The following is a 23,795-nucleotide window of genomic DNA, read 5'->3' as shown; positions in this document are numbered from 1 at the left end:
ACCCCCGAAACAATCCCCCTCACCTAGATTCCCTTCAAGTCACCTCCGACCCCCACCTGTCAATCCCCACTTTTGTGTTTGCATAGCGTACGAAATAAAAACCATTGAACCGGAACTGAGCTCACATTTGTTGTGAGGTCAAGCCAGTTCAGCTGTTGCTTCGTGTAAACACAAATTGCAGTTTTTTTTTGTTGTTGTTAAAAGCAAGTTGCAAGCTGTTTGTAAATGCCAATCACCAGAGGGCGTAGTTACGAAGCGAGGGTAAGTCTATTCCCTGAACGGAAACATTGGGGAACTGGAGGATAAGCGTGTTGTATCCGTAGTTATAAATCAGTGTCCAGACCCCGCAGATGTAGAATTACCCATGGAATTGTGGTTCCAAAGCAGTGGGTAAAGTTACTTTGTGGTGAAATAACTCGAGGTACCTATTCCTAACTTAGCTTACCCCTGGTTTCTCCACTCTGCCCGAGGGTAACGTCTCACCTTGCTTCATAACTACGACCCCAGGGGTATTGAATAAACATCCGGATCTTCTCTGCACTTGAGCGTGGCTATTCCCGACCTCATATCTGCGAATAAAATGCATAATCATTAAGGGAAATATGGCGGCGGCCTCCGAGAAGCGGCTCGCTGACACGATTGTGAGTAAACGGTTTGTTTAACACCCGAAATTTAGAGCGGAAACGACGCAGCCTTACTAATTGACTACCATCCTGCTTTCCCATGTTTTTAACTTTATGTACTAAACGAAGGTGCTTTGAGTTTTGTACGATGTTAAAACAACCGAATAATGAAAGGATTTAAATGTCCAACGATAAGGACGAATATAACTGAGTGGGCTGCGTGCGTGCGTGTGTGAGTGTGTGTGAAAGAGAGAGAGAGAAATAAAGACCAACCTGAATGGTTTGCGTTTTTTGCAGATATCGGTAGATATAGGCGATATAAAACTAACCTGCAAATTTCAGTCTCCAAAACCCATCCGTCAATTAATTATCCGCGAGCAAAGTATGCGATTAGCACCTGCGATCAACGAGCGCCGCTAACTGTACTACGTCACGCTAACAGTGTACTACGTCACGTTGGTGCACTATTCACAACATTGCCTGCAATCAACACCAATCACAGCGACAGCTCGGGCTATTCGGACGTTGAAAGTCTGCATTTCTCATGCTAAAGTAGCAGGTTTTTTTTTTCAGAACAGTCGCTCATTCTCTCTCGCTCTCTCCCTACCTCTCTCTCTGATTGGTGTTGACTGCAGGCAAAGTTGTGAATGGTGTACCAGAGTGACGTAGTACACTGTTATCGCAGTACACTGTTATCAGTGCTCCTTGATCGCAGGTGCGAATTGTAGCGAATAATTAACAGATGGGCTTTGGGTGCTGAAATTTACGGGTTAGGTTTATATTGCTTACATCTACTGATATCTGGAAAAAAAAACCCCGCAAACTGTTCAGGTTGGTCTTTAAAGGGAGAGATGAAAGAGAAAGAGCAACATAGTGAGAACAGAGACAGGAACCTCCGGGCTAACATCAGACTACACAGCTTAAATCCCCAAATCCTTCTATACAAATCAATAATAACAGATATTAAACGCATAAAACATCACCCTACTATGCTAATAACACGTATAAAACCTCAAACAAACCTGACAAAGCTCCCATAACACACTCGGACCTGGCAGGCTTCTTTTAAGTGGTCTCCCCTGTATAACTCTTATACTTTTACTGTGATAACGGATATTGTGTAGAGGTCATGTCTGACTGAAAATATACTTTTTTAAATTTTTTGCTGACTCGAAATTTTTTCCGGTTTGTTCTTTTATTTCGTAATAAATAAGATTCCGCCATCCCCCTTTCCTTATTTTCTTCTTAGTTTTAAACGGTGTTTATGGTGGAGTCCGGTCGTGAAGTGCGGCAGTGGACTTTGTGACATTTTATAGCTGACACGTGTTCCTAGATTATGGTTTGAAAAGACAGGTTCACTGCGTTGGTCTGCACCGGTGTCACGATCCGAACCTTCGCCTCACAAAGTCTCAAAGTGAGCATGCGCCGGCCGGCAAGATATGCGCATGCGCAGGCAACATATACGCATGCGCAGACAAGATGGAGTCGGTTATTTTGATCTGTGGCGATAATGGATATTTTGAAACGAGGAATCGGTCATATGTTAGTACCTGACAGTATCTGTCTAGACTGTAGCGATGTAATCCAAAACAATTTACTTGTATGATAGGAAATATTTGTATTGAATAAAACGATGTAAATGATGTGTAACATAATCATTCGCTCATATTCGAAGACAGATTATATTGAATTTAAGGATGTGACCCCCAGAGACTGGTATTCACTCGTGTTCTAGAAGAGTCCAAGTTTTAAATTCAACAATGTGAAGCACCGAGAATGTAATCACTCAATACGCTGTCCGACGACCGATTACTCATATCCAAAGACGGTTTATATCTCGAATTTATTAATTCGGAAGAAAAGTCCTGAAGGGGATTTCGCACTTTTGAGGATGAAAATCTGGGGGAGGGGTATAATGGGGAGTAGAAGATGAGAAGGAGAGCTGAATGAGATTTTTTTTTCAACTTGTGGCTCAGTAAGGCTTCCTTTAGTTGGGGTATACAAAGCAGCCAGTCTCGTAAGAATCAAAAACCATAAGACCAAGACATTATTGAGCTAGTCCTAAAAAATCTGAATGCTCCCTATGCTAAATACGGAAATAAAGTAGTAGTTATTTCTTATTGTTAAAATTTTCTTTGTTTTAGTTCTGTTAGTTGACAAACTGTCAGACTACATCAGCTATGTTTTATACCATGATATAAATATCTTCCATAAAACATGTATATCATCCATCTTGTTATAAGGAATAAACTGTAGTGACTTCTTTTATAATATAAGATAGATTCCTAAAATCAGATGAACTGAATTTTAGGTGTAGGTTGAGGTCTATATCTGTGTGTTTTCTTGTTCAGCTACTTTGAACAAACATTGATAATTAGAACAAATTTAATATAGCCATTTTGTATAGTTCACCACACTTCAGATTGTCATATAGAAGCATACAAATCAAGGGTGTAAATAAATTCACTAAAACTGAGCCCTGACTTTTAACCTATTGTAATTAAAACTGACCCATGGATTTCAGAAGTTGTAAGTCATATTGGTGGATCAACATTCAATTAGAATATTCTCATCTTAAAAATAAAATGTAAAACATGTTATGATACAAAACTCGAGAACAAAATTTCTCTTAAAAAACCTTGATGATTATCATATTCCTGCTAAAGCTTAATTTTAAAGAAATAAAAGTCATTAGGCTCATCTAAACCCCCAAAATAGTTACTTTATCCTAACTACAGGATTCGTACAGATGGGAACTAATTTCTGGTCTTCTTTCCAAACTCGTCTTTAATATTTCCTAGACTGCTACTTTCAACAGTACATTAATGACAACAGTACATAATGTTTTCCAAGAGATCTGTAGCATCATAATGAGTTGTTGCTCTTTCTGTTAAACATGGGACAACTGAGAAAAAATTGACAAACATCTGTCTTATTGATATTGATATTATCTTATGTTGATGAATATCTGTGTGTTTCTATGAACCATTGTGTGTATGTGTTGTGTTGAGTTTTATGTGTGTGAGCGCGAGCTCACAGAAGTGATAGACAAGTATAAGAGTGCTAAGCAAAAAAGAAAAACAACAAAACAAACAAACAGGCAACAAAAGCCATACAGATCTTTGCAGAAGTATCCATAAAATTAAATGAAGCTCGATAATTTGCAGATATGTATGAAACGGTGCACTGCATACTGTCTAAATTCATAACCGGTTTAGACTAACAAAACTCTCCTTGAATCATGTGTTAGTTATCTCTTTGCCTTGATTTATTATCAAATGTCACAAAAGTGTTTCATTCAGCAATTGTGATTTAACATTCCTAAAATAATGGACTATCACATCCTTCATTCCCAAGACAAAAAGAAATTAAGCTTATGACTTAAAGATGAGTGCAGGATTTTGTAACTTAAAAGTGTGAATGAAAGTAACACCTCTCAAAGTTAACTAAACTGATAGGTTGGTATGCTACATTACCAGTTTTATTCAAGACCTTGTAGTCAGTAAAATTACTAAATTTTGAATACTGCTTGATGCACCTTATAATTCTTTTTATGCTTTGTTTTTCTTTCTAAGAAATATTTCATGTTTGTTTTCAACAAATTATACAAAGTGAACAACCTTTCCATGAAATAAAATGTTCATGGAATGAGATGTGTCTTTATTTGACTATTATTGCTTTAATATAACAGCCACATACAGATGGCTTATGTGACCAATATTTGGACCAAACTACATGTAAAGAGAAAGTCTTGAAGAACTGAGACTGTATTCTTTGAGTTGGCGCCAGTATCAGTAACAATGAAAATTACAACTGTGACAGTGTAGGGACTTTTAGTAAGCTGTGTTGATTTATTATCCAGACAAAAAACTGTCAATTTGTGTAGATTGTTCCACAGACTATGATCATGTATTATTCACTAAAATGTTCTTGTGAAAATAGTTTCTTAAATGCTCAGAAATACCATGATGTCATAGATAGCACACCACCGCTTAGTCTTCTTCCTGTTTGTCTGCTCCAAGTACGGGAAGTAACTCTCGTTGACAACAAACTTTAAGCCTCATTGTCTTTACAGAAATGACCCTTCGTATGACGGAAATGACCTGTTGAGTCATGGACAAGCTCACTTTGAAAGGCGAAAAGCTATCTCAAAGTTCCGATTACGACTGTGGTCGTCGAGAAGAGTTTGGTGGGAGTAGCACCTGGCTCACCTGGTTCTCCACAGCTGCGTTTGCCACACACACAGAGAAGCAGGTCCGGCTAAGGGATGGACATTACACTTCTTCCTCCGCCATCCGATTCTTCAGTTCATTTTTGTTTATTAAGCCGGCCTGGTAGACATTTCAGCCATAAAAATACATAATGATTCATAAAAGCGCCATTACACTACAAGCTATAATAAACCGTATAACACACCCAGGAACAGGTAAAAACAATCAAGCATTATGATCAAATACATAAGAAACGTGTAAACTTCACATTGTCGCCTTAGTGTCGACCTCCCTCGAGGTACATTTAAAGCTGTCACCAGTCTCGCGAGGCCAAACCAGGAAGCCTCCCCGAGCTTTGTTGTTGACACAAGAGTTCCTGTGGGGTCCATCGTGAATAGATGATAGGGAGGGTGGAGGAGGACAATGCTCCCTATAAGTGCAGCGCTGAGCAGTAGACCATGCCACTTTGCTGTTTACCAGATCATCCTGTTCTACCAAGTGAATCGGGAGATACAATATGTTTGTGCGCTTAACGAGGGAGCATTAAGCAGACAAGGAGCAATCTGAGGAATTTTGTTTTTGTTTTGGAGATTTTTATCTATATTCGCACTCAAATCTCCTCCTTGTTTGTGTGGAAGGCCTGATACAACATCCATGGCTGTGATCTAGAAAAGAAAGTGCATTTGTTCTTGTTGGTGCTTCACTTGGTGAGGTCATTGAACTTTGGCAGAAGCATCTCGAACTTTTTCTCATCTTGACCAAAGGGATTTAGAACAGGTTTCAACATCTGCGAGAATTCGTCAGGGAGACGACAAATTAAAGGTGAAGGCCTGAGCAGTGTAATACAGAACCTAGTCACCGACATTATGAACATAACCCCCACATCCGGTTTGTTATTTGCCGGTATGGAATCTCGGGTAAGACTTTCACGAACTCACCCGACAGCTGGAGGAGCAAGAACTTTTTGGATTCTTCTAAAGGCACAGGAACTCAGTCTCTAAGTAGTCAAAGATTATACAAAAGTAAAGCTGATATAAAATAAAAGGCCTACGGCAACAAAACCAGGAAAATTAAAACAAAACAAAAAAAGACAAAATAAAAAAAAAATTGAGAAGAAAAGTGAAAAGTATATCTGATTATTTTACACATTAAAACTAGTTCAGTAATGTGTTGACCTTATGGTTTTCGATTCTCGCGATTTCTGCGGCTTTGTGTAACCCCAGCTCCATGTTTAGTAGTTGTCAAAACACGATAATGGTTTCATTTCCCACTTATAAAGCTACCTATTCGATAAAAAGCTTGCTAAACTTTAAAAAAATGTAATTTAATTGGCAATAGGGGATTAAATGATAGATACTGTAGTTCTGAATCGTTTCCATTCAAAACCTTTTACTTGTATTCGTGTCGAAAACATTGATACGCCATGTTTCACTCTTTCTAGATAGAAAACAATTTGTCTCGAATTTGGAGAGTCAGCAGGTCCTCTACAGGACGACCAGTCCAGTCTTGGACATTAGTAAGTCAGTTCTTCTTCTGGACACCGCGGCGTCTGCTGCCCTCCAACGTGCCTCGAAGGATAGTCTTCTACAGGGTGTCGTGCTGGGTCACATGACCAAAGAAAACCAACTTATGTCGCTTGAATGTTGAAAGTAGATGTTCCTGGTGTCCTACTAGTGTAGCAATCTTGTTTCGTACAGTCGTTGGTTCTATGCTCTATATACGAGATCCCGAGCAATGGGTTGTGGATATCAAATTGCGAAGTGGGTCGCCGAGACCTGACAGAAGTTGAATACAACAGGATTTCATCATACGGAAGTTCGACCCGTAAATTTTTTTTGTTTATCTAGTTCATCAGTGTCAACAAGAGAGGAAAACTTGTTTTCGCCAAATAACGAGAGAAGGGGCGAGGAAAAAAAAAAGAAGAAAGAACTAGGGGAAAGAGAGAGAGAGAGAAAAAAAAGAAAGGAGAAAAAAAGGAGGGGGAGAGAGCGACCTCTGTACAAGATGGGGTTTTTTCCCCCCCATAAAATTCTGAGCAAAACATACCTACTTCAAGAAATAAGCAAGCACTTCTCAGGATTGTTTAAGGATATAGAATTCCAGCTCTTCCATTGGCTGTCGTCTTGACAATATAAAAGTAATATAACTATACATCCCCGGCAAAACGTGGAAACCGAGGTCAAAGGTTTTCTCTCCATCGTTATAAAGCATATACATCTCTGGACTGGTTGCAGATGATTTTTTCCCCTCCAAAGTTAGGTCAAAGTTCATATTTGCTTCTTGCAAACGATGCGAAATGTCTCATTGATGGAGGTACAGCAGCTCAAACTTTACGCTCTGTTGCGTTTTCAGTTCTTTGTCATGGGACGTGGAGGTCAATGACTTTTGACAAAGAAGATATAAAACATAGGTTACTTACAAATTTATTGCAGGGTTATTGTTCACTCAAGGAATTTTTATCGTGGTTCTGGAAGAAGTGGTTCGCCGAGGTCTGGCAGCCTACAACTCCACGAGAGTTGATCTCGGCAAACAGTTTAGAAATATATATCCGGAACCCAACCCTTCCTCACTGTACTTGGATTCGAAACTATATGGCATGATTCCCATATACAGGACTTTTGGATGACCTCCCCTTGAAGATTATAACTAAACAAAGATGCCAGATGAGCTTCATGAGGTCCTTTTTGTACCACTCTAGAGCTGTGTAGTTTTTTTTCAGAAGATTGTATTGAAATCCGAAATTTTGAAAGGAAACGATTCAGGTCAGTACCTATCATTTAAGTCCAGTTTGCTATCTCACTTGCCTTCTCCTTTAACAGTAAAGGTAAAAGCACTCAAATACAGCTACTGAAAATTGGGGGAGTGTTAAGACAAAAGGAACACCTGCTGTTTAAGCAACATTAGAACTTTAAGCCGATCTTAGCTACTTTTCTGATGTATTTAAAATTAGGCACCAAGACAGAAATATGCATAAAATGGCATTAAATGAGTAAAATTGTTCAAAACAGTACCATTATTTTTTTGCCACAACAGTAATAAAACCATTTAGATGTTTGGTTTGCATTCAACCATGACCCAAAACAAGATTTTTAAAAATAAAATTCGAACTGACGACCCCACCGCGTCGTCACGGTTGAGATGCACGTAGATAAAAAGATGACAAGGAGCAGCTAGAGTTTTCATGCTTCGGTGGCGAGGTTCAGTGAATCATAAAGGATTTGCCGCTTGACCGTCGACCGATTTTACGCATCGTAAACTATCTTATAGTTGAGATTGTCTCTGTTAGCCAGAATCTTCTTCCTAAGGTCTATATAAACACATTTTGGTTCTTTTGGACAGGTGCTTGAAATAGATATCATTTGGATCGCTGATTTTCTTGTTGAGAGGATTGCTGAAAACACACATCACCAGAAACTAAAGGCAGGTGGCGCTGTTTATGGAAGAGACATACAGATGACTGACGTTTTGTGTTGCAGGTCTTGGACTGTTCTTGTAGGCGAACAATAAAGATAAACCAACCCGACCTAAGATGACATCCGAAGCAGGCAAAACTCGAGAGGCTGCGGAGAAGGACATAGGTAACACAGAAGTGAAAACAGACTTTGCAAGTAAAGTCACAGGAGAGTCCCTATATGAAAACACTTCTGCAAAAGATGCAAACGAGTTTAGCGAAAGTTACAGAGATTATGCAAATGTGAGCTACCCATGTCAGACAAACAAAACACATGATTTGGATGTAGCCGGACTACTGGATGGCTTAGAGCAACTGGAGGATAAGGCATCATCAGGCTGCTCGCCAGGATCCAAAAATTGCAACAGAGATGGGTCTGACATGAACGATGACATGGTCGTGAGTGTAGAAGGTCTGCTGCTCCCTGATGAGGTCTCAGTTCCCACCTGTGGAAGAAATAATGGCTGCTTTCATCATGAAGACGAAGCGCCCAACGATGGCGGAGGGTGTGAACGCAGCTCACCAGATGTCCACGGCTCTCCACCAATCCAGATCTTCGTCATTTCCAGCGATGAGCAGGTTAAGTCTTGCTTGTCGGCACCGCCGCTGGAACGATCATCCGGTGACGACAGCATGAGGGAGACGGAGACGCGGTCTGAAGAGCCGACGTCAGGATACGTCACGCCTCGACTCGGGCAGCAGCCAGATGACGTCAGCAGTGTATATGGCATGAGGTCATGTTTGTCCCGCTTGTCTTTGCTCACGAACAGCAGTGTGTACTCTGACATCACTTTCTGGGATCCACTGGAATCTCAGCCGCATGAGGACCACTACCAGCTACCAGTGGACGGCCTGGACCGCCTGAAGACCAGACGGCCGACCATGCATGAACTTAGGGAAGAGCTGGTAAGTGTCTCGTGTGTGTGTGAAAAAGAGTGTGTGTGTGTGTGTGTGAGAGAGAGAGAGAGAGTGTGTGTTTCTCGCTCGCCATTTCGTCAGTTGTCAGAAGTCTTGAACTGCTTTCAATCTCCCGACGGTGAAAAGGTACGAAACCACGAAAACATACCTCAAACTGCAATCCTTCGTAGCAGTTCATGATAAGTACAAAGCCAATTAATCAATTTAATGTGTTCTTATATAATTCGCAAACGAAAACACAAAGTGGTTACATAAAAAAATATGAATATGAATACACTTTGTGTTAAGACCGGTGCGAATACTTAATGTGATGGTAGAGAACTAAAATGTGTTCGATCGCTGATATGAACCGTATTCATCCCTGCTACTACAAATCATGTGTTTTCTCCGCTTCTCATGCTGCTCACTATATTCAACAGATTGTTCAAAACATGATCAACACACCAATAATAAAAACTGGAAGTGCTGCCACTTCTTTCTATGTGAATCTGAACTTCTGTCATCTTTTACTTAACTTAAATGCATTCGTCGAGAATATCACATTTCTGACAGTCGGAGCTTGGAATAAAGAAAATCCAGTTTGTACCAGGGTTTTATGATCCATGGTTCTTAAACTAAGCTTTCCAACCTTTATTGATGCGTTTTTATTAGGAAAGTTTGCTCAAATGGTTTATAGTTCGAATAATATTTTTGTAATTTATTTAATTAAACCGTAGATGAGTATACTGAACAAATATATCTTTCGATTTCTTTTTTTTTTTTAGTCAATTCAGAGACAGCTATACTTATTCCTACAGACCGACACATGGCAGACCAAAGTATTCTGCATTCTGACAGTAACCTACCCACAATTATTCATAAAGGAAACCAGGAATATAGACATCAAAGCTTATACGCAATACGAAAACCGAATTGTTTATACACAAACTTGCAACAGTCAAGAGAAATAAGCCAGGCTTCCTTGGGCAATGTTTTGTAACATGAGAAAGGAAAATTCGCTTTACAAGGTGAATGAAACGAGCTAAACATTCTTAATAAAAGAAAAACTGGGAATCCGGAAGGAGTTGAATACAGCAGGATCTGACCATTGTCATCGGACTGTCTACCTCGTTCACCAGTGACATTCGGTTTTGAAAGTCAACAAGCGTGCTTAACTTGTTTTCTTCAAATAACGAGAACAGGAGAGAGAAAGAGGAAGAAGGAGTTAAAAAGAAAAAGAAAAAGAAAAAGAGGGAGAGAGAGAGAAAACATAAAAGGAGAGAGAGAAAAGAGAAAAAGGAGGGGAGAGATATTATTTTCCCAAGATCTGAGTAAGACACCCGTACTTCCGTTCTCAAGAACTAAGAATTCATCAGAACTGTTTAAGGATATACAATTCCAGCTTTCATTGGCTGTATTGACAATATAACCATGTCTGTTAGTGAGATCAGTGTCCTCTGCCCGTGTTTGTTAACCTGTATATGGGGAGCGAAGTGGGAGGGAGGGAGATCGGAGTCACTTACCTCCCTTTTCCATACTTTTTGAATATGATTTTCTGGCTTAAACCTAGTCATATGCTTACGATTCTTCAAGCAAGCGTTCCATCTGTCTGAAAACAATATCCCAGCTGCTTGTTGACAAAATATCAATACCCTAGCACCTACAATGTTAAACGCGTTTATTCTTTCAAGAAAGAAGACGGGAAGAAGCATAAATTAATTATATCCTGTAGTATCTGGTTGCATGCTATGAACTGTCGAACCATCTGGGATTTAACAAACAATTAAAAAAGTAAGCAAACAAAGTTTAAAAAACCTGTGAAAGCTTTACTCGGTAACTTAACACTTTAATTGCTGCATTTATGCACCGAGGGTAGGTTGTCCTCCTGGGAGGAAAACGTGGAAACTAAGGCCAATCGTTTTGTTTCCGTACTTAGAAAGAGGTGTAAAGACTTTCCGGATGTTAGTTCGCTCCTAAGACACCCGTGACAAAGATGCCCTTGGGTAAAATAACATAAAACAACATCCAGGGGATCTGGACAGTGCGTCGTAACTGCGAAAACAAAAATGTCTTTTATTGCCCCTATTTTGTTCCAGGACAACAACTTACCCTCGCTTTATAAATAAATTCCCTGGTGAACATTGGAATAGAACTTGATGTCCACATCTACCTAGAAAAGTACAATTACTAGATTAGTCAGACGAGGAATTCATATCGAGCCACTAACCCACTTACACGCTGGTCAAGTTGATAACCTCTGACCTTTGTAACACACACAGTGTGTCCATCATAGTCGCATAGAATCTATAATATACAGACGTAGAGAGTGAGAGAAAAATGTAACAGATGTTTTCAGTTTTTATGCGCACTGCATTTTTGATTTTTTACCCTATTTTTTTCAAGGATTATCGATTGTCCTTTTCCGGTGTCTCGAACCTTGACACCATCACTGTGGAAGATGGAAAGACTGCGGAAGAGGAGAAGAAAGATGAACCCAAAGGGCAAAAGTTTGGATGGATCGTAGGGGTGTTGGTAAAAGAAATTTCTTCATTTCTTGCTTTTTACCCCATGAAGGACTCTGAGGAAATGTCAGCACCACTACTTCCTCTTTGGTTATTTCTTTCTTTCTTTTCTTTTTTTTTTTTTTTTTTGCTCTTTGTGTTTGTTTATTTCTTTTCTTTTGTATGTTTCCGTTTCTTTCCTCTTGTTTATTCTCTTTGTTTCCCTTTTGGCATGCCATTCTCTTTTTATTTCTTCTATTATTTTTTGTTTGTTTCTTTATTTGTCTAGCCCTTTTTTAACCTTTTCTTTATTTCATGTTGTTATCGGGGCGGTCTGGTTGCGCAAGGGGTAGCGCCTGTCACTAATACAGTGAGGTTTGGCTGTCCTGGGTTCAGCTCTTGTCTCGGGCACACTGTTATTTTTTCTCTGCTTGTGACATCTGTTTACAGGGCTAGCTTCCTTGCCGTGATATAACCTTAGTTGCTGGCTCGGCTTAAAACACTGATCCCCCCAATTTTTTTTTTAATCATGTGTCATGCTCCCGACAGATCCGGTGTCTACTCAACATCTTTGGCGTGATGCTGTTTCTGCGCATGACGTGGATCACAGGGCAGGCTGGGATTGGTCTCGCTTCCGTTATCATCTTGAGTTCCTCTCTGGTGACGGTTGTGTCGGCCATGTCCATGTCAGCCATCTGCACCAACGGCGAGGTTCATGGAGGTAGTGACATCCTCCCTGCAAGCGAACATACAGAGCGATTCACACACATCCACACAACCTCCACATCCCCTCCTCACTGCACTCTACCAGAAAGGACAAGACATATTCCATATTTACTTTTCCACCTGCACAGTACAACACTGCCACATAACAAGGTTCTGTACACTTTGCCTAAAGAGGTCGTTATGTTGCAGGTGGCGCTTACTACCTGACCTCCCGCAGTCTGGGGCCGGAGTTTGGTGGCGCCCTAGGAGCGATCTTCACCTTAGCCAACGCAGTCGCTGTTGCCATGCACATAGTCGGGTTTGCCGAGACTTTGCGAGATCTCATCAATGTGAGTTACTGATAAATAGAAAACAACAAGAAAACATTAAAGCCTTCCATTCAATGTCAGCGAAATTTTTCGTGCACCAGACTGTAACTATTTACATAAAATAAAAACAATAGCTTACTATCGCCCTAGACACATTTAAAGGTCACAAGGCAATACTTTGCCAACCCCTCTTTTTAAAAGACTACCCATGTTCAATATTAAAAATAAAACTGAATTCATGAAGATCGTGTCACGTGCAGGATAACGGTCTTCCAATCACTGGTGACCCACTGAATGATGTGAGACTCATCGGATGCGGTACCATAGTGATGCTGCTGTGTGTCGTGATGGTTGGCCTGGACTTCGAGAGCAAAGCGCAGATCTTACTTCTTGTTCTTCTCATTGTCTCCCTCCTCAACTATTTCATCGGAACGTTCATTCCTCCGTCTGAAGAAAAGCGACGAGAAGGCTTTGTCGGTTATCAAGGTAAGCAAGATAAATTCAAGGTTTCAAAAAAAATATGACTTGATTGCAGATATTAATGAGGTTCACATTTGAAGAGACTTCGCGAACTTGGGTTTAGATAGACGATGGGAAAATATTGAAAGAAAGTCTGTCCGGTCGGCCATCGAGCTCTTGGCTTATGTGACTGAATGACCTGTGCTTCTATTATGATAATTATGATTGCATACTAATTACATATATCACTGCATTTACATAACCTATAATTAATGAAATGATCAGTTGTATTCATTCAGCTTTCAAAATATTTATGAAAGGGAATGGATTGTAGAGACTATAATTTTATACTCTGTAATTTTCTTCTCCAGGATCGATCTTTCAGGAAAATTTTGGGCCAGATTTTAGGGCAGCGAACGACATTGATTACGACTTTTTCAAAGTCTTCGCCATCTTTTTCCCGTCAGCCACTGGTATTCTTGCAGGAGCCAACATTTCCGGTGACTTGAAAGTAAGCTGTAGTTTGAACATTCTCAGCTCTTTATCTATGTGAGAGAGAACCTAACTATCACAGTATCCTTCACTGTCTTTCAACATTATCAAATTGTCTTACAACTTCCAGGATTTACATACATGATTTATATTTGTTTTTCGAGTTCTTCATTCCACACATTCAAGCATGCGATTGATAGTAGCCGGGATAATGTCTGCACAGGAATATTTAGCCCTAAGACACACCAAAGGTTTAGAAATTCTCACACAATCCCTTTTGGCCATAAAGTTTCATTTTTACTTCAGAATCCGTCCATTGCGATTCCTCGGGGCACCTTCCTCGCCATCTTGCTGACGACAATAGTGTACCTGGCCATCGTGTGGACCTGCGGCGGTTGCATGCTGAGAGACGCCGTGGGCATCGGGGTTGTCGCCACCAACGTGACCCTAGGTCTGGATGAGATTCGGAATTGTGGAAACGAAACATGCAAATATGGACTTCAGAACTCACATGCGGTGAATACTTTTCTCCAGTTTTTTGTTTGTTTGTAATTAACACAATCTATATATCCATCGCTATTTATCTCAAAATTTTCTGTAAATAGCATCAGCAATGACTATTTCAGATAATGGGCTTGGCATCTGGGTTTCCGCCGCTGATATACGCCGGTATTTTCTCAGCTACTCTCTCCTCTGGTCTTGCTTGTCTTGTCAGCGCACCGAAGGTGTTACAGGTGGGTTACATGTTTTCTTTTGGATCCAGTATTTTTCGAATATTATTATCGCGCCTAAAGTGTTACAAAGGAGTTAAAATTTTTTTATTTTTTTTTTTCGTCTTGTCTCTTTCTGTATTGTCACAGGAGAATTAACTTTATTCCCTAAAATATTCTCTCTTCTTTGCTTGAATTTTCTAGATATCCATCGTATTTTATTTTTGCTCCTCTTCGAATGTTTCCGTTTCTTCAATTTCTATGCCGGTCATCTTCTGTGTGCTTTCTACGTGAGCAAATGTGTGTGTGTGTGTGTTTTCTATTGTTATTATTGCTGGTGGAGACAACACTATGTATTTCTTTATTCCTGATCTCTGGTTTTCAGGCTTTGGCCAAAGATAAAATTTTCCCTCTCATTGGACTGTTTGCGAAGGGTTATGGGAAAAACGAAGAGCCAAGACTGGGTTACATCTTAACATTCGTCATCGCCGTCGGTGTTACTTGTATTGGTAATGGCTTTCACTTACGTGTTGACGATAATAAAGCTTAGTATGTTCAAACTCATATAAATATTTTTGTTCTTTTTGTCTTTTTTTATCACTTCATGGTCTTTGGAATGAATCGAGTATTTTCTGCGGTTGAGATTTCATTCTCATTACCGCTATAATTATTTTATTCTTTCTCTATTTTAATCTTATCCCATTTTTTCAGAAAATAATTGTTATTCCCGATTTTCCTTAAAAATTTTTTTTTTAATGTTAACGTTAAATTTTGTCTAAGTTAGAAATTCGGTCTCCACTTGTTAGTGCGGAAATGGTGTTAAAAACATTTAAATGTATTTTATTGGTTTCTTTCTTGTAATCAGGATCACTGGACTTGATAGCCCCAATAATATCAAACTTCTTTCTGATGTCCTATGCCCTCATTAACTTCGCCTGCTTCGACGCTGCCTTCGTCAAGTCTCCAGGTAACTTTTGTTCTTCTTGTCAAGTTTTACTGAAAATTTTAAAGTAATTTTTGACCGAAATAAATCTGAAATAAATCCCTACATATACTTTATACTATATGAGAGTTTGAAAACCTGTAATGTAAATCATTGTGGCACTGTTGATACTGAAGGTGCTCACTGGAGTGAGAGACAAGTGAAATAAAAGTAAATAGAACTCGGTTTGTTCTTTGAATTATCTTTTAACCTTTGCTCTCTTCTAATGCAGTATTTTAAATAATTTTTTTCTATTGTACAAACACATAACTTTAAAAGCTAGGATCTTGCCCACTCCCTTTTGTACAGACAGCGACAGTGGCCAGGACCTGTCACACTTCCCTATTGAATAAGGATCAGAATCCAGGATCTTAGACATTTATTTGTTCTCTTGCAGGGTTTCGTCCGTCCTTTCGCTTTTTCAATAAGTGGGTGAGTTTGCTGGGAGCCTTGCTGTGCCTTGTCATCATGTTTTTCCTCAAGTGGTGGGCGGCTCTTGCAACAGTCATCGTCGTCGGCGCTCTGTACTTTTACATCAGACACCGCAAGCCAGGTTAGAGGTCAAAGATTTTTCCGAGACCCAAATTCAAATGGACAATACTTTTCTTGTTTTGTTTCATTGACATGCTGTATTTCTGAAATCATGATTAAGTCTTAACTGGAGCTGTTTGTGTTATTTGTTTCCAGATGTGAACTGGGGGTCCTCCAGACAAGCCCGCGTCTACAACGACGCCTTGAAGGCCACATTGAAACTGCTCAACGTCGGCGACCACGTCAAGAACTTCCGGTAAGAGCCTCCCTCTGTCCATGTACACCTGTTATTTTACAGGTAAGACATAGGAAGGTTTGTGTGATTAGGGAGTCTTTGTATGAGTGCTAATGAGAGTATGCAAGACAATCCAGAAACGTACATCCCTATGTGTGTGTATGGAAATTAATGAAAAAAATAAAATAAAAAGTGCGCGCATGTACAGGTGCGATTCAGTCGGATTCCTTTTAGTCCACAGATTCTTGCGCTGACTGGCTGTCCTCGGAACAGACCTGCTTTGGTGGACTTGGCATATTCAATCACAAAACGTCAAAGCCTTTTCATTTGTGCACAGGTATTACAGGTAAGCATTCCGAAGATTCGGGAATCTAAGGTAGAAAAGTAGATAACTGTAACAATAAAATTTACGGTTAGCAAGCTATAAGCCACTCCTAAGGGAGATCACTACGATCGGGGATGACATCTGCAGTTGTTGTATTGTATGTCAGGGCACGATGATGGACCATGTACACCGCCTTCGCTCGACGACGATCTATCGTTGGTTCCGTCATCGCCACGTCAGCGCCTTCTACACCAGCGTCGCTGCGCCCACCGTGCGTCAGGGGATGGAGGTTCTGATGCAGGTGAGTAGCCTCCCCTCGTCTTCGATGTTTTGCTGTAACTACGTGATCAGTAACACAAACACGCATCATGCACTCTATTTTAACTACACCAACAAGAAATATGTATATTTACCTACATTGTTTGAAGCATATCCGGAAAATACAAGGGTTTATGTCATTTAAGGGTTTATAAAATTCTGTTTGAATTATATCTATGAGTACCTTATATGGTCAGCTATTTTGGTCACTGAAGCATTTGGTACTTAGATAAAACTGGAGTATTATTAGCACAAAGCACAGTGATAGTTTTGAAAATTATTTTGTTTCTCAAATTACTTGTGCAGTCACAAGGCCTGGGCAAGCTGCGGCCAAACACGTTGATGCTGGGTTTCAAGAACGACTGGCAGACCGTGGATCAGGAGGACGTGCACAATTATGTTGGAATTATTCTGTGAGTTCTTAATTATTCTCGAGGAACTGGTTGAGGAGGAGTAAGAGAGATGCTATTAATTGTTTGTTGATCAGAGTTTTCGTGTCAAAGAAGAGATACACAGATCCCCGGGGTTAGTGGATGATAGCACAGAAAACAGAAGATGGAAGAGTGGAGATGTTCAGGATTCTCTTCCCGATCATTCATGTTGATAAGCCCGACATTCCAAGATAAACCATGATCTCCATCTTAATGAAGTGCTATTTGTGTAACATTTACCCCCCCCCCCCATTCTATATTTGATTGTATGTTACTACATTTTATTTTCAACAGTGACGCCTTCGACCTCGGATATGGTGTTGCTGTACTTCGTCTTCCAGGCGGACTCGACACTCACAAAGTGAGCACATGCGAGTCAGAGGATCCTGAGGATTCGGTTATAGGGCATCTGGACATTGACACTGACAGTTCTGATGAAAGTGAGACTTGTTTGAGTTTATGTACAGTAATCTGAGCTGAAGAACATCAAATTTCTTGTTAGACATTGTTTGTAGTATGTTCCATATTGATTCTATTTGGCTGGTGAATGTATTTATGCACCTCACTAACTCCTGTTCTTTGCCTGGTAGTATCATCTCTCATCGTAAACAATTGTTTACTCATGGAAAACACGAGGATTGTTAAATGTCATTTGATGTGGCATGCAGATGAGTCTGACGATAGTGACAGCAGTGTCAGGAGCAACAAAGACCCTCCCACCAAGTGTTCAACCAAGTCGGAGGCAGGGACGAGAAACTCGGGATCGCCGCTGGCTGTGAGCTCACTGAAGTTCATAGATCGCCAGGGCTACGTCAACAAAGCTTACCTGGAGACGGAGGACTACATGGTGTCTGCGGATGAGCCTAGTGGTGTGTATCAAAAATATCTGGACAATTTGTAGATAAAAAGTTGACACAAAAGCTCTTAAAAAATATCTAAACTCATGTGCGGTTGTTATAATCTTCAAGAAATAAAAAGACATTCTAAATTAGACAATATGTTAAGATATTACTTTGATGTGTGACTTTTGAGCATCTCAATACCCAAATACTCTCATATCTTACTAAGAATTATTCCAATATAGAAAAAATAATAATAAAGTATAAATGCAGGTAACAGGCGGTATCCAACACAAGGATAAGGTTGATGATAAGTTAACAACTGCTGGTGTGAAAGAACCTTTAGTAAATGAATTAAACTGTGTAGTTAATTAAAGTAAGAAAATGCGAATGCAATGGATTCACACATAAAATAGTAAACAAAGTTGGATGTGGCACAGGTCACTCAGCTAAATGGAAACCTAGTACAAAAAAGTCCAGACGTTCGACCATCAGTGTGCTTCCAGAGGGGTTCTCCTCCATCGACAGATTCCGGAACAAACAGACGGGGACCATCGATGTCTGGTGGCTCTTTGATGACGGAGGTGATGATACTTCTTTGCTTACTTCTTATTTTCTTAGTGTCATCGAAATTTGCTAAAAGATTCTTATCTTTGGTATATCAAAAATAGTTTTATACTAGAGCAGAATAATTAACCCTTGCTGGTTTATTGGAATGTATTGTTTGCAGCTTACTTCACAGTTAAAATCTCGCATCTTACTGGTGTTAAGGTGGAAGAAAACTGTTGTTAAGACCAACTTTTAGAGGAAGAAAAGCATGTTTGTGGTCTGTGTGTCTATGTGCAGGTCTGGGGCTGCTCGTGCCTCACATCCTGACGACGAGAAAAAAATGGCGGAACTGCAAGCTGCGGGTGTTCTGCGCTGGCACTAAGAAAGCGGATGCAGATGCAGACTACGAAAGGTTAACTGTCATGTTATTTATAGTTTAAAAAATTAGGATGGGAAGATGTTACATCGTATCCGGGACGAGTATAGCTAAAGCAGTGCATTTATAAATGACATTGCACTTGATCTAAGTAAACTGGTCTGCAGACGACACAACAAACACTTCAATGGTTTAATTATTTTTTTTCTTCGAATCCCTTATAGTTTTGATTAAGAAATCAACTGATTAATTCGCCAGTCTCTAATTATTTTACCAGAAATGTCGTTATTCTAGTCTTCCAGTGTTATTTTCAATGGATGTAACGATGGAGTGATGATGACTATTTGTATTGCATTCAGCATGGCAGCTTTGCTGAGAAAATTCAGGATCGACTACTCTGAAATTACAGTGGTTCCAGATATTAAAAGAAGGCCGACAAGAAGCAGGTAATTAAGTGGTGGGGACTAAAAATCCTTTCACATCGCAAACCGCGATCTTTTATTTGGCAGACATCGTCTGTTTACTTGGACATTTTCTCTCTTATTTTCTTGATAATTCTTTGTGTGAGTGCAAGCCATAGAGTTTGTTGAAGGAGAGAGAGAGAGAAAGAAAAAGTGTAACAATGCTCGCGAGTGTAAATGAAAGAGTGACAGGTAAGCAAGTGTGTAGGTGTAGGTCTACTCGCAGGCACTGTGCCCACTTATTTGACCTTTCATTTGTGTGCATTCTTATTTTTCTTTCCTTTATTCTTTTTCTTTGCTTTTTTATTTAACAAATGTTTTTATTACTTGTATTTTATTTTCCCTCTTTCTCAATTTTTGTTGTTTATTCTTCTTTCTTTACATCTTTCATTTTTTTCTTTTTTTTTTTTTTTTTTTTTTTCTTTGTTCATTTTATTTTCTCCTTATTTCTTAAGTTTTTGTTTTTTATTTGTTTTCCTCTTCGTTTTTCTCTCATAACAAACACTTCGGCCCCATGTCTTTGAACTCTCGATTCAAAAACAAGTTCACCTGGTCATCATGCCTATGTCGACGTTAAGATGTTAAATATTTTTTCTTCTAGCTGTAAAGAATTCGCAAATCTTGTCAAACAATGGCGGCTGAAGAAAGGTGAAAGTCAAACTGAATATCCATGGAAGATATCGGACTCTGACCTGGCCACGAGAAAAGAAAAGGTCTTGTAAAAAAATAGACAAGAGGCTTCTGAGATGTACTAGTGACTGAACTAATTGTGTGTTAGCAATTAGCACAGCTAGTGTGGGTGGATCGGGTGGGCGGTGGGCAAAAGATATGATGTCTGGTCAGAGAAAACATCAAAAGTTGACAGATGTAAGTCAGCTAATGTGTGTGAATGTTCGACAAAATTACCTACAAGAAGCAAAATGTTTGAAGTCATAACAAATACTATTAAACAAATCGGTCAGAATGCAATTAAGGATTTTTTAAAAATTAGTTCATTACAAAATGATTAAAATTATAGTATTTGTCATGTTTACGATAGTGGAATTACAGCTAAAACAGAGAAACGTTAAGATGAAAAAGTGAAATCTTATACAGATAAAATATTTAAAGATTATTATCATATATTGCCTTGTAATCGTTACTGTGAGACATTCTAATAGAAAGTGTACTAAATTTAAAAACAACTTTTTTCTTGTACAGATCTTCATGGAGCTGAAAATAAGGGAAAAGCTTCTGGAGCATTCCATGGCTGCTTCTCTAATCGTTGTGTATGTATAGTGTCTCATGAGTGAGTGAGAGTGAGAGAGTGAGAGAGTGAGAGAGTGAGAGAGAGATTTTCAGTCACCTGTCATGAAATCATCATCATTTATTCGATCTTCACTATATTTTGCAGAAAATAGTATTTTTCCAGAGTCAAAAGGTTGTAGACTATGCTTGGTTACTGCATGTTACTGCGGAGTGTGTTTATCTCTCATCTTTATTTTCGTCTTTCTAAATTTTTTTTTAGTTCGTATGCCAGTGACTCAGAAGAAGTGACAGGTCAATAAATAACATTCAAATCACAGTTGGAAACATTTTGCAGGCGATGCGGGTTTTCTTGCAAGTATTCAGTAAATCTAGAAGTCTTTTTCCAGAAGGAGAAATACTGAGTTGCTTGTATACTAACTAATCTTTGGTTTCTCATGTCAGAACCCTTCCTGTACCTAGAAAGTCTTGTCCGGCTGGACTGTACATGGCATGGCTGGATACCCTGTCACGTGACCTCCCACCTACCCTGCTGCTCCGCGGAAATCAAGAAAGCGTGCTCACCTATTTTTCGTAAAAAAAACCCCACAAAATCGCCATCTGAGACCCGAACTCAGTTTACTGTGACTAATGGCTGAGGTTGACTCATTTTGTGTGGACAGTTTCAGAATCGAACACATTTTTTCACAGAAGCTTCAATATTAAAATAAAAAAGTTTTTAATTCTAAAAACAAGACTAACCAAGATTTTTTACATGTGCTAAAATATTATTATCTGCTGTAATCAAGAGGATTTCGATACAAATGAGATCCTACAAACTGTATGATTACGGTTTTTTAAATGATTATTAGCAACTGAAACCAATTAATCTATCAATTTGTTGCTGTGTTCGGCATTTGCTTGTCAAATGATATCTGGTGAATGTGTTTGTTTATAATTCAGTTTATCCGGAATTTCGTGAGTTTATACCAATACCTGGATAAGGTCGGGGTAATGTCGAGGGAACCAAAAGATGTCAAGAACTAACGAGCACTCGGTGGCTCGAGGGCAGGTTGGGGTCACGCCACTGAACCACGCTCATCACTCACTGAAGCATGTGACCGATGTCCAGCCCGCTGACGTCACTCGGGTGGCCTGGGGTTTGAGGAGACGGAGCCAGTCGGTAGTCGGCTGTCTGGGCGAATTTATAGTGTAGTCTGAGACAGGGTTATTCTCACTTTATCATGGGTAGCTGCTAAAAATAGCACTACTCGGAAAAAAAGAAAAAAAAAAGAAAATATATTTTTGTTAAGCCAAAAGTTTATAATATTTACAGTTTATAGAACTGAGCATGTTTCCTTGTTATCCTGTATATTATGAGAATTATGAACATACGTTTTTCCTAATTAAAGTTATGTTAATAAATTTGTCAGATTTGTGTTACTTTGAAGTGTTTGGTTGTGAAGAAATCTCTCTCACTTCATATCTACGCGCGCACACGCACACACTCTTCTGTTTTTTATTTCTTGCCATGCTTTACTTTTTTATCTCTGGAAATCTGTTTCCTGTTGTTAAATATATTCGGTTTTCCGAATGCTCTTTGTTTATGGCAATACTACATCATTATTTTTTTTCTTTAATTTAATAAAAATCCCACTTGTATCAATATGGGAGAGATTTTGACACACCCACAACCCCACACCCACACCCACACCCACACACACACTTTCGGTTGTAATGGTCCCAAGCAAGTAAGCACTTTGAGAAACACTGGAGCACATAACTATGATAGATAAAGAGTATCCTGTCTATAGCTTTCCTAAAACAAGTGGAAGATACCTTCCGACTTCCTATGACACGCGTTTGCACGAATAACTGACTAAACGAGAGTGCAGACGACAGATAACATTAGTCTGTGTCGTTAGAGCGACCCCACACACAAACACTGGAGTCCATGTCGACAAGATGTGTGGCAACGAGAGGAGATAAATCGTCGAGAAGACGGCAGACGACAGTCAACCCAAGCGCGATGACTGACATACTGACCGGAGTTTAAGACAATTGATTATTTATTAATTTAGTTATAGAGGTTCTTGATGTGACTTTTCTAAAAGAAAATTGTTCTTTTCTATTCCACAGACATATTCCATCTTTTCTATGACCATGTAAGCTGCTATTTTGATGTTTGTCTTTACGATGGAAGACGGGAGGACGACAGTTTCTTTATTATGTGCAAGAGGCAGTAAATGATGAAGAAGAAAACCAGCATCGTTACACTGATATGTTCAAAGTACTGTGTCGACACCGATGTAGTCTATCGTGCAGTAGTCTGGTCTGAGAGGTCAGAGGTCGTAAACAGAGATCCGCGGAGTAGCGGCAGGATACGGGAGGGGTAGTGACTGGTGACTGACTGGAGAGGAAGACAAAGGATGGAGATGAGGAGAAAAGAAACCGCGACCAAATTCTTTGTCATGAATAATTAACCTTTCTGGTCTGAATGTTTGAGCCTAATTATCAGCTTAGTACAAAGGGTTTTCACTGAAGGGGAAGCGATAGAGCATGTCCATTTATCCAAAAGCCAGGCTGTGGCGGTTGTTTTACAAAATTTTAAATACAATGTCAGAACGCCAGCAAAAATATTGCCAACAGGCATATATAATATTTTTTAATGTATCTATTATAAGACTATCACACTACCGTAGAAATGTCCATTGCCATTAAAAAAAGTGACCACCTATTAGCTTAGATACAACCTTTTTTCGTTTTATTAACTTTAATGAGATGACTGTATTTTCAGTTTGTCTAACAATAGACAATTAGCTTTTATAGCTTCGTCTGCTCACGACTTTCATTTCCACATTCAGAATCTGCTCTAACCTGCTCGACTTGTTACTACAGGGACACGTGTTTCTATGTATAACATTTTTAATGTATTCGTTTCTGGTAGGAGGGTTGCATTTGTTTTCTAGTATAATATATTGCGATGTCTCGTGTCTGAGGGCACAACCTGGCTAACCTTTCCGGATTATTAAATATTCAACAATTTCACGGTAGCACACACCACCATCATGATTTGACAAACTCGAGCTAAATTTCAGACCTGTAGCTGGTCCGAACAACAACAACAATGTACACAGCATCTTACC

At 39.4% G+C, this 23,795-nt stretch overlaps 1 protein-coding gene across 3 annotated transcripts; it reads left to right on the top strand.

Moving 5' to 3' along the window:
* The first annotated feature begins 184 nt into the window (after positions 1 to 184).
* On the top strand, positions 185 to 22,034 carry LOC112554596 (solute carrier family 12 member 3-like). 3 transcript variants are annotated; one of them, XM_025222460.1, is made up of 24 exons: positions 185 to 641; positions 8,311 to 9,191; positions 11,586 to 11,714; positions 12,233 to 12,404; positions 12,599 to 12,738; positions 12,978 to 13,203; positions 13,548 to 13,687; positions 13,975 to 14,184; positions 14,295 to 14,402; positions 14,764 to 14,887; positions 15,244 to 15,345; positions 15,758 to 15,913; positions 16,048 to 16,147; positions 16,361 to 16,472; positions 16,618 to 16,752; positions 17,076 to 17,182; positions 17,495 to 17,640; positions 17,869 to 18,069; positions 18,480 to 18,623; positions 18,886 to 19,000; positions 19,324 to 19,410; positions 20,027 to 20,138; positions 20,626 to 20,693; positions 21,115 to 22,034. In XM_025222460.1, the coding sequence occupies exons 2-24, from the start codon at positions 8,364 to 8,366 to the stop codon at positions 21,245 to 21,247; spliced, it is 3,795 nt and encodes a 1,264-aa protein (XP_025078245.1). In that variant the 5' UTR covers positions 185 to 641; positions 8,311 to 8,363; the 3' UTR covers positions 21,248 to 22,034. The 3 variants fall into 3 exon arrangements, with proteins under 3 accessions (XP_025078245.1, XP_025078247.1, XP_025078246.1); XM_025222462.1 differs by lacking the exon at positions 185 to 641 and adding an exon at positions 5,011 to 5,656; XM_025222461.1 differs by lacking the exon at positions 185 to 641 and adding an exon at positions 7,195 to 7,596.
* The last annotated feature ends 1,761 nt before the right edge of the window (positions 22,035 to 23,795 follow it).

This window comes from Pomacea canaliculata, linkage group LG13 (assembly GCF_003073045.1).
Source record: "Pomacea canaliculata isolate SZHN2017 linkage group LG13, ASM307304v1, whole genome shotgun sequence".
Taxonomy (NCBI): domain Eukaryota; kingdom Metazoa; phylum Mollusca; class Gastropoda; order Architaenioglossa; family Ampullariidae; genus Pomacea; species Pomacea canaliculata.
This window is presented reverse-complemented; position numbering and strand designations above follow the sequence as displayed.